Here is an 11,343-nt window from a genome sequence, read left to right as displayed (position 1 = left end):
TGAGGGAAATATTTTCAAAAAGTCTTTTAATTTCCCCATCTTCGGTTTCTCACAATCATATCTGTTTTTTCTTATTTTTCCAGGTGAAGGCACACGACTGCAGCATCACGTATACTCTCCCCACATAAAACCACAAAGAATCAAGCTGTTTTTCAGCCACCTTGTGTTTAAGCTAAGCAGCTTGGCTCTTCAGCTCCAACTCCAAGATGATTTCCACTCCAACCCACTTCTGCAGATTTTCCTTGAACCTGCAACACGTTTTCAAAGCACTTTGTGGGGTGTTTCCACCCGTGATGCTCTCAGCCTACCACGCACACTTGGTAGAGCCGCCCCGCTGCTGGATGACCTTCCCTGCTTGTGCAGTTCGTGATGCCGAGAGCCACAGGACTGCGACTTCCCCGGTGGCACGGCTCTTATAACACGGGTGCAACCCGGCAGCGGATTTCAAGAATGGCCAGACAAGCAGTCATCTGCTTGGGGAACACACACAACTTTTGTCAGTGGTGATTTCAGATTCCTGGTAATCTTCACCCAGTAGGAGGGCTTCTGTTAGGATCAGGGCAGACCCTTGGTTCCAAACTATTTAATATTTTAAATCAATTAACAGATATATTTGGAAATCTGTTCACTGTGTAACTTCCTCTGTGATTTGCTGATACATTTTTAATGAGAACACTATGCAATTGCTAAATAAAACTCATTCCAGAAGTTAATTGGCCAGGATCTATTTTCCATTAAAACCAGGCTGAAGCATGAAATTCTGTTACCAACTTTTAGAGCTTCATTGACTGAGCTGTGTGTGAGATTTTTTTTTTTCTGTGTCTGTACGTGGGATCAAAACGAAACCAGCTCACCGCTAACCACCTGGGTCATCTCTCAGTGGCTTAAATGGGGGCCATGGCTGGTCACTGCTCAGCCCGCTGTCTCCCCGCTCTGTCCTGGGGTCTGTCCCTGCACCCTGACGCAGCTGGGAAGGGCCCCTGCTCTGCTCCAGCCTCTCGCTGCCTGTGCTGGGGGTCCCGAATGGTACCCAGTGCCCAGATGCGGCCTCACCAGCAGCGCAGGGCTGTTTTCCAGACACCATCATAAACATTCATTGCGCCTGTCTGGATGAGCGGTGTGGTGATGGAGGGTTTCCATCCTCAGAACAGACCAACACCATGTGCCTCTGCTCCAGCTAATGAGAACGTTTATCAGAGATGCTGTTGGTGCAATTTTCGATTCATAATTTTTGAAAGTAAAAGGAGCCATTTATTTTCAACCACCAAAGACGATGAGGTTCCTCATGCAGAGTGTGGCTAAGTATTTTCTCATTTGCATTTTTTAATTTTAATTTATATTTTAAATTTTTTTACTCATTTGAAACCTTTAACCATGTTCACTGTAACTCTGGTGAAATTTTGCCTCATAATCTGTCACAGTGAAAGCAGTGAATTTTTTTTCCCCCTGAGCCTTTCTGCCGATTTGAAGATACCTCAGAGCAGACACCAGCCTCAGTGAAAACATTTAAAACTGGATGCCCTGCAGGGCTACTGGGGACTGATTAGAAATGTAATTAGGATTTCCAGGAGAGGTTTGGGAGTATTAACAGTGGAGCTTTATCTCTTCAAAGGTAAGTGCATGGGTCCCACTCAGCAATCGAGTCAAACGCCTTTGGTGTGATGACCGACACGGAGAGTCTGGTGAACCCAGACTCCTCACAGTCACCAACAGGTGCACGAAAGGAGGGAGGAGCAGGTTTCTGGATTGGGAAGCTGCTGGTTGAGTGGCCAAGCTGCCTCCTCATGAAACACAGAGACACTAATGAAGAGGAGGGAGTAGATTTAACAGCAAGGCCACTTATTCACCCTCTCTCCAGCTCCAGGCCAGGCCCCCTCCCTCGCCTCTCACTGCTCTGTGAGATGGCTCAGCTCACCAAACCAGCAGAAAATGACCTGGAGAGAAGAAAAGCCCGCTGTTTTCTGCCTGGTTAGTGAGCAAAACCTGCCATGAGGGAGATGGAGGAAGGGTCATGAGCCCCGCTCCGCTTGGCAGTGGCAAGCCACCAGATCAGCTCCACCAGGTTGTGCAACCACCCCCAGACACTGCTTAGTCTTGCTGCTCCTTCAGTAGCTTCTGAGCAAGCTGGAAGCAGCCTGATTTCTCTCCAAGGGCTTCTAAGGGACAGATTACACACTGCTGCAGTGGCAGAAGCTGATGTGCTCCTGCCAAGAGCCAGCAAGCAGACCCATGCTCAACACTGGATCCCCAGGGAGCGCTTGCATTGGGGAAGCTGCTCCAGCACAGCAGGGGGACACAGACCTTCCAGAGATAGTCTTGCTGTACATGGAAGTGGTAAATAATGAGCATTTTACCTAGATCTGCCTGGTGTGAAGGCAGTCAGCGAGGCATCCCTCAGCCAAGGTCATGGCAGGGCAGCGGGCTGATGTGCCCAGCACCTTCTCAGTCAGCACAGCTTCAGTGTGACGGTGCCACCCCCAAGAAGCTGCCCAGCCAGGGGCAAAGCCCAGCCAGGGGCAAAGCCCAGCCAACTCTGCCTGGCAGCTGCACTGCAAACCCTCCTGCTGCCCGGAGCCCCCCCTGCCCGAGACCACCACCTTTCCAGCTGCCCTCCCATACGCGAGCTCCTGTCTGACTCCTTGGCACCCAGGGACGTGCCTCCAGAGCTGCTCTCCCTGCTTGCTCCATAGCTGACCCATTTCAGCCCTTGCCACGGTGACTTCTGGAAAGCACCGGCCAACCTCCTTTTCACTGCTCTGGCCTGAACTCCTGCCTCCCACGTGCTCTGCTCCAGGCAGATGGCACAGCCAAGCTCCAGGCAGCAGAGCAGAGGAGCCAATGCACGTGCTGCTCCGGCACTGACACACTAGCGAGGCTGTGACATCCCCCAGCCTGGGCAGGAACATTGGCTCCAGAGTTCTGCCAGGATCCTGTACCACCAGCTTCAGGGATTCTGTACCACCACCCGAGCCCCTGCTCCTCCTCCTCCCCCAGCCTCACACAAGGCTTGTGAATTTAGGCAGAGAAACCCAGGCACTGCAACCCCCTGCGGATGCCAGCCCAGCAGCCTCATCTGAGGGTCCCCCCAGGTAACAGTCATAGCATGACTGCCTGCAGACATCTCAAACTGCCACGTGGACAGACTGGGCTGGTTCAGTTTGTTACTTCCCCATCAAAATGAGAGAGAAAAGAGTTCAGGCAGAGCCCCGTGGAAGGACGGGAAGGCTGTTGGGAAGCCTGGCAGGAAGGACCCTTCCTGCACAGACAGAGAAAAGCCATCTGACCTGGCTGCTATCGGAAATATTCACTTGTATCCCAGTGAAAGCTGACCCAGTGTTTAAAAGCTTTCTGATCAGTAGGCGCTAACAAAAATATCTAGGTACAAAGACCCACGGAATTCTGGGACCTACCTTCACTCTATGGGACTGACAGGAGATTGGCTTTATTGGCAGTGTCTCTAGCCTGCCACAGAGTGAGCACTCCTCCCAAATCCTACTGAATTCCTCCCAAATGCAAGGGGACATCCCTGCCACAAAGGTACAAGGCAGCATGAACCACAAGCTCTCACACAAACACTACTGAATTTTCGTGAGCCAGATGCATGTTAATACAGAATTCACCAGGATGCAGCGTTTTCTGCAAGCTGTGGGGCACCAAATCGCTCTCGCAGCCCTTTGCAGCATTATCTCAACAGGCAACGCTGCCAGAGCCAGCCCTGAGTTAAGGTAATGCTGCCAGCTGAACTACATGCATTTAAAACACTGAATTTTGATTGTTCCACCTCTGGTTCTCATCATGCAGCCCTCCTGTCATCCATACTGTGTCACACCATCACTCCCTCCAGGCTCTTCCCCCAAAGGTGGGATCAGTCTCCTACAGAAGGGCTTACTTGGTTCCCAGAATAACATTTCCTATGACTGTTGGAACCACAAGCAACTATCACCTCTAAAAAAAATCTGCAGGAAAAGCAGTTTCTTTGGCATTAATTCCCATTCCCTTCAGCTGCTGACGCATCACAGCCTCGTAAAAATGTGCTTGGACGCCTTTGTGTGTGAAAACACCACATGGCATCTTTCTCTTTAAATACATATTTAAGCTTTCTGAGAAATGATCTTTAAAGTCACAACTGCCTTTGTTATCACTCAGAGGCTTTACATTCTAAACCAAATTATTACGTAATCTTCCATCTGTTACCATCTGCAGCTATGCTGGGGAGGGGTGAAATGGCACACCAGAAATCAGTATTGAACTGCAAAGCCACAAGAACTCTCCAGAAAGTAACAAAAAGCAGTCAGAGCATGTCCCCTTCTGCTTTTTTACTGTGCCCTGTTTTCCCACACATTAAGAACCTAAGCCTTGGTCAGCCTGTCCCAGAATACAGAGATGCAAAGGCAGCTCTCCTTTGGACAGACCATGCTGCACCTCAGACTGAGGAACGCTCGCTCACCATACCGGTCAGATTGTCTGTCAGCTCCAGAGAAGAATACCAGGGTCTTGGTTTATCAACAAAGGCACAACGCTCCCTCCTTGTCCCTCACCCAAACTCTCGGCATTTCTGAACAGAAAACTCGGACTATCAGAACTTGCACCTGCATAATACTCTCACATTTTCCTCAAGAGCTGCACTCACCTCACCCATTTCCATAGCCTGCTGACTTTGCACGTGCCGTTGCATCCCCGTGCTATTGATTCCAGATTACACACACACAGGGTATGTTTTTACAAAAGTTTTATTTGTCCTGCATATCTTCCATATGCTGTTTTTAAAATTTCTGGAATTGCTTCTTGGTACCAGCAGCTTTTGTGACTTTAAGGACATTGAACCGGACAGTCTTGCTGAGGGGACGACATTCTCCCACGGTGACAATATCGCCAATCTGGACATCCCTGCAAAGACATTGCTGCTATTTCAGCAGTTCTTGAGTTTCGTGCATTTGCAGTCAGTTTGCTCTGTAGCAGACATTTGCCTTGCGTGATGCTACCAAGCAACACAGCACTGAAAGTGACCTTGGATATCTAAAATTGTAAAGCAAAGCAAGGTCTTATTTTAAGTGCTGCAAAGATGAGTGTGCCTAAAAAGCAGCAGCAGCCCCCCCACAACTGCCACAAGGTCTTGGAGTCCGTCACTCCACACTAAGCTCAAACTCGAGACGAACACAAGCTTTCTGCAAGAGTGGGATGAGTGCTGAGCATTGAAGGGAAACCCTTCAGATGGGGAGTTTCCCTCCCATTCACATACAGGCTCAAAGCACTACTCAAGCCAAATTAGCTGGACTGCAGTGCTAGTCCAGGTTTTCCTGGAAGCCCTGCGCTCCAACAACAGGTTTAGGAAATCCGCAGCAGACAAAAAAAAAGCCAGCCCCTGAACCTGTCGCCTCTGGCCTCAGCATTTACTTCAGTTACCCTTTCTCAAGAACTGTAACAGTGTATGGTTTCAGAACAGGCAGACTGACCAGAACCTGTCTTATGGTTCAGCAATTGCCACTGGCATTGTCAGCAGCCCCCCTCACCAACAGGGACTCTGAAGACCATCGTGAGTTTAGACATCACCACCAGTAAGCAGGTTCCAAGTCAGAAGCGCCAACAAAAGCGCACGTGTCACACCGATGTGCACGCTCGCTGCAGTTTCTACACAAAAGCTGAGTTCAGCATTATAAACAATATATAAACGCACGTAGGAGACATTTGGAGCATGTCTGGCACTCCCATACACCTCCTCTCCACAGGGTAACGCTCCCCCTGTCACTGTGGGGACCTGCACGCACCTGAAGCAGGGGGAGAGATGCACAGACATGTTCTTGTGGCGCTTCTCGAAGCGGTTGTACTTGCGGATGTAATGCAGGTAGTCCCGACGGATGACAATGGTGCGCTGCATCTTCATCTTGGTAACCACACCTGGGTGACAGAAGTTGGGGGGAACGCGACAACAATGAGCATAAGCTAGCACGCACCGACCACTGGCAAACTGGGCTGGAGATCTGGGTTATAACTGACAGAGAACAGATTTTTAGAAGCTATCCAAGAGGATCAGCAGGGATGAGTGACATTTGACACCTGAAGGCAGTACTGGTCAATTCCAGTTAATTTCTCCTTATTTACCTTAGTAATAAATGGTAACGCACCTTTTGGGGGGATGCTCTGGTGTTCTACCAGGCTGAAAGGGCTTTCTTTCCACCTTACTGCCAGGCTACAACCTTCAGATTTGTATTATAAACCAAACTATTTCTCTTGTCTTTTTTAAGACCTTCTAAGCATGCTGTGACATGCTTCCTGAAACCAATCCTCCCTGCATTATCTGCTACTGTATTACATCAACATCTGCACCACAGAACAGCACATCTGGAAGAATAACTGCCAGCAGCTGGTCCTTTCACTAGGCATCAGCAAAGCCGTGTGGCATTGTCGTCAAAGCCCCTTCACCGTGAGACTTGGAAGACCATCGTGAGAGAATGGCATCATGTGCAGCTCAAGGACCACAGCAGAGTTTGCAGGCAGCTCCAGACTGACACTCCCAGCTCGTGGGCTTTGTCTGCTTACCCACTTCAGGGCAGTCAGGGGATTACGTCTATAGCATTACTCTCTAAGGAACCTTCACAACTCACCTGACAGGATTCGGCCACGGATAGAGACATTACCAGTGAAAGGACACTTCTTGTCGATGTAGGTGCCCTCAATTGCCTACAACAAGAAACGACTGTCAGCATCTGGGTGGACAAACAGCTCAGGCAGCGCTGAAGCTCAGAGGAGCCACACCTACACTGGCCTACGAGCAGACGCACTCGGCAGGTCCGTCACGGCCTTTGGGGTGCCGTGGGAGCAGACTCGGGGCCCGGGAGCACGGCCAGGAATGGGACAGCCCTGCCCGCCTGGCTCCCGCAGCCCGCTGTGCCTCACCTCCTTGGGAGTCTTGAAGCCGAGGCCGATGTTTTTGTAGTAGCGGGGCAGCTTCTCCTTGCCACCCTCGCCCAGAAGCACCCGCTTCTTGTTCTGGAAGATGGTGGGCTGCTTCTGGTAGGCACGCTCGGTCTGAGGGGGGCGAGAAAGGGGAGCATCACCGGCAGCCCCAGGGCACGGCACCTCCCCAGCCCCGGGAGCAAGCAGACCCCGCGGCACGGTACCACGCCGACATCGAGAGCCCCCCGCCCCGGCTCCCCAACCCCAGGGCACGGTACCTCACGGAGAACGTCCGTCACACACACATACCCACTCACTCCCGCACGCCACCGCCGGGCCGGGGCCGCAGCCCCGCCATCCCCAGCACTCCCGGGGCAGGGGGCGGCCCACAGGGGGTAGTCGGGGGGGGGCGGCCCGGGGGGGGTGTTCCGGCGGCCGCGGCCTACCGCCGCGCAGCACCCACCTGCGTGTCCGCCATCTTGAGCCGCGCGGCGGAAAAGAGGCCTCAGGCGCCGCGCGGCGCCGCTTATCCCAGGGGCGGGGCGCCGGAAGTGAGTTCACGGGGAGGCTGGCCGAGTGACGTCACTTCCTCCGCCACTGCCCTGAGGGGGGAGGCCAGGCCGGGGAGTGGGGACCCGCGGCCCGCACAGGCGGCCCGGCCCGGCCCGGTCTGCGGGCATGGGGCCCCGCGGTGCTTTCCCCCCTGGCTCACCCCCGCCTCATTCCCTGCAGGGATGCGGCGCCGAGACCGGGCCCGGTCGCTGTGTGCCGCCCCCACTCCCCGCTCTCCGCCGGTTTCTGTGTAGGCCTCGGCTGGTATGCGCAGGCCGGCTGTCGTGGTGCTGGGGAGAAAGGCAGAGCCCGGCTGGAGGTCCAGCGCTTTGGGAACCTCCTCGCTGATGTCAGATACAGAAAATCCTGTGGTAGATTAGAAAGCCCTGTTTTAAATGAAGTTAAGTTAGCCGAGATCGTTCTGAGCTTTTGTGTTCCTCCTGTTCAATGGTGCCTCACCTGGAGCACCAGTGCTTCCTGATGGTGCAGCCCTCTTGGCAGGAAAATGAACAACTGACTGGATACAGAGCAACTTAGCGGTCAAAGTGAGGAGGGGATACCTCCTCAAACGACCACCGAAGACCACGCGAGACCCCCATGCATGCAGAGAAGGCATCTGATGTGTTGTCGTTATGTGATCCTATGCATATGCATCAGATGGTTTGAATATGTGTTAGGTAGGAGTAGTTTTAATAAATCAGATAAAATCGTTACTGTATAAAAGAGACACACCTGATGAATCTGGCATGCTTGATTTGCAGAAACTGAGCACCCTGCACAGAATAAAGCAATCTCTTTCTTGAGTGTGTGAGATCAGTCTGTTGCACACCAGGTAACGAATCTGCTTTTAGGAAAACATTGCCAGCCCTGTGGATTCTTGTCCCAGGCACGTTAGATTAGATCAGGGGACGGACAGCCACGCAGAGCCTGGAGGGAGGATGCCTGCCTGGGGAGCAGGGTGGCAGCCAAATCGGGTGCTAAAAGAAGTAGATCAAGGTGACGTAGGAAGCAGAGGATATTGGGAGGGCCCTTTCTGATAGCAGATGCAGGGCAGCCTGGATGGGTAAGACAGAGTACAACACAGCCCAGGCTGACCACCAGCGCTTTCGTGGTTCAGTTGTACGTCACCGGCTCAGTCACCCCACGGAACAGCTTTGCTCGTGCCTCCTCGTTGGCCAGCATCTTGAGCTGCAACTCAGGAGGTGCTGAGCTCTGCACAGCCTGCACATGAATTGGGGCAAGACCTTCTCTGTGTTGGTTTGTTATCTGGACATCAGAGAGAGGAATTCTCAGGGGATGTACATTATTTATTGATACAAAGACCTTGGGTTTGTAGCGTACCTGCCACAGTCGGTTCCTTTGGGTGGAGGAAGATTTAAATACAGAAGGGCTTGGGTGGGATTTTCTTCCCAGTCTCAGGCTGAGGGACAAAAATAACCAGCTGTGAGGGCACACACAGACCAGGGATCTGTAGATCTACCCGTGCTGCTTGATTTCCAGAAATGGGGGACTTTCTGGGTGCATGCCTCTGTGTCTGGACACGTGTTTGTGTTTCTTCAAGGTCTTTTTCAGAACCTGTTAGCAGTATTGTTGGAATTGGACCTAAATTATGTGAATTTTCAGCGATTGTGGCCTCTGATATATTACGCGCAGCAGGGTACCTCAGAAAAGGCAGTAAATCTATCTTTACTTAGTTTTACATAAAGGCAGCAGTATAATTTAATGTTATTGTGATGCAAATAAGGTTATATTAAACCAACAGCATATGGTACTCTGTTTACTGCATGTCACATTATTAATCAATTATTTGAAGATTAAAGGGAGAATAAGGGCTTTTTAGAGTCCCTATGCTAAAAGGCATTTTGTTCTCTGTTAGTTGTCATCTGCCTCATTAGAGGCTGAGTGCAGGGGGAACTTGTGGCTGAAAACAAAGTAATTTCTAGCCATGAAGAGTTAACTTGTGTGGATGGCGATGGACTTTTGCAGCAGGAGAAGTGAGGACTGACAAGGAACAGGCTCAAAACAAAAAGCAGCTCGTTCTTCCTGCAGGAGTAAACTGTGGTGAAAGTCCTTGTTGGGGGACTGGGGATGTTGAAAGTTTACAGGAGCTCATGGAGGGACTGCATGAGTTCATGGAGGAAAAATCCATTCGTGTTTGCTGAATACATGTGAAAAATGGGCAGCTCGGGAAGTGTCCTCGGCTGAAAGTACTTGGCACTAGGATGTGGATGAGGCAAAGCAGACCTCGGCTCAGAAAGGGCTTTGGCTCTGCAACCCAGGTGGGGATTTGGGAGGCTCCTGTTCAGTGGGCTGAAGTGGGACAGGAGTTTTTTTAAATTTTGGTCACTGCGATGTTGATCTTTTTGTGTCTAAGTCAGTGCCTAGACAGGCTCTTGCACTGGTCACTGCAATGTCGTTGTCTTGAATAGATGGTAGGAAGACCTCGAGGATTTTTATATTTACTGTCTTCAAAGTCGTTTCAAACTCTCAGGGGAAAAGCAGCATGAAATGGAGATACCTAACTAAATTCTTTTGAAAATTGCCATTTTTATCCACAAATTATCCATAAGCTGATGAATAAATAAAATAGCATTTCTTTACTCATCTGTTTGACACTGAGAATGAAACTGAGTCATCTACTGCCTTTAACTCCTAAGGAACTGTGAAGAGTAGGGGAATAAAAAAAAATGATAGCAATCTTTTTTCTCTTTTAGGTGGGCAAATACTGTGGGTGTTTTGCAGCTGCTCAGATCAACCTGCTGCCAGTGAAGAGTCTCATCTTTGGGTTCAGCATCTGCAGCAGCAGTTGGAGAATAGCTACGTCGTTGTGGGACAGGACTGTGTCAAAACAAGGGAGGAAGGTGGGGGTGTCAAGCTACTGAGCTTGATCCTGATGATGCAAAACAAAGCAAAAGGGAATTTCAGACAATGGCTTAATCAGGAATTCCTGATTAACCCCTGATTAATCATCAGCAGAGCATGGTGCTGCGGCTTTATGAGAGAATATAAAGGGGGTGGGCTGCTAGGAAGTGAAGAAAGGGGCTCTTCCATCAAAATATGTCATCCAGACTGGGAGGTGAGGAGTCTTCAAGAGTCACTGGTGCCCCTGAGTCGTGGTACCAGGGTGTTTCCCCTGACCCTGCTAGCAGCTGTCTGTTTAGGGCTAAGCGTTTCTTCTGATGGCCTGCAGCAGGAAACAGCTTAAGAACATTGTGTGAGGAGGAAATAGCAGAGGTAAAGCATAGACATTGTCTGGTGAGAGAGGGAGTATTCCTCTGGGCATTGTCTGGCCGTATGAGATACCATCAAGCCTTTGTCATAAGGAAATATGCAGAATCCTTACTGCCTTTTCGGAGGAAACTCAAGGAAGCTTCAGAGATTGAGCTGAGAAAACCAATGATGACCTAGCAGTATGTTTCTTCTGGCAGCTGGAGAGAAAGTTCTGAAGCACTTTGAAATGATACAGGAAGAAACCAGAAAACTGTGCTCTTGTGTTCTGACCTTAGGCAGCATTAGGTTATAATGAGGGACTATGAAGCTGCTTTCACTGATACTTTTTAAAATAGACTAATAACTACTGGACATGCTCTGTTTGGGCAGCTTGATCCTTTCCCAGTGTGCAGATTTGGTCTTGATGGCATCTTGAAGTCCCTTCCAGACCTGCATTTCTGTGCTTCCTACCGTGCTGTCATGCATGGCTCAATAAAACAGAAACATGAAGGTGTGGTGTGATGTGGTAGGGAGAAGACAATCACTGGGGTCTGAAGGTTGGTGGCCTCTCCCAGCTGGGCACTGTCGGCTTTCAGGGACCTCTGGCTCTCCAGGGACACGGATCCTATGGACACTCCAGTGAGCAGCTTCTCAGTCTCTGGCCACAGTGGGATCCGCTGTGGGAGC

At 50.6% G+C, this 11,343-nt stretch overlaps 1 protein-coding gene and 2 non-coding genes across 3 annotated transcripts; all 3 read right to left on the bottom strand.

The window, feature by feature from the left end:
- Positions 1-4,712: 4,712 nt before the first annotated feature.
- RPS11 (ribosomal protein S11) lies at positions 4,713-7,471 on the bottom strand. Its single transcript, XM_075050375.1, has 5 exons — positions 7,358-7,471; positions 6,895-7,026; positions 6,603-6,678; positions 5,766-5,895; positions 4,713-4,887 (listed from the first exon to the last, which is right to left on the bottom strand). The coding sequence occupies exons 1-5, from the start codon at positions 7,370-7,372 to the stop codon at positions 4,764-4,766; spliced, it is 477 nt and encodes a 158-aa protein (XP_074906476.1). The 5' UTR covers positions 7,373-7,471; the 3' UTR covers positions 4,713-4,763.
- On the bottom strand, positions 5,463-5,555 carry LOC142041701 (small nucleolar RNA SNORD35). The gene has a single exon (XR_012653533.1). It is a non-coding gene; the product is annotated as a small nucleolar RNA SNORD35 (small nucleolar RNA).
- Positions 6,372-6,464, bottom strand: LOC142041686 (small nucleolar RNA SNORD35). Its single transcript, XR_012653519.1, has one exon. It is a non-coding gene; the product is annotated as a small nucleolar RNA SNORD35 (small nucleolar RNA).
- Positions 7,472-11,343: the final 3,872 nt, after the last annotated feature.

This window comes from Buteo buteo, chromosome 18 (genome assembly GCF_964188355.1).
Source record: "Buteo buteo chromosome 18, bButBut1.hap1.1, whole genome shotgun sequence".
Taxonomy (NCBI): Eukaryota; Metazoa; Chordata; class Aves; order Accipitriformes; family Accipitridae; genus Buteo; species Buteo buteo.
Note: the sequence above shows the minus strand (reverse complement) of the source record. Positions and strands in the feature narration are given on the sequence as shown.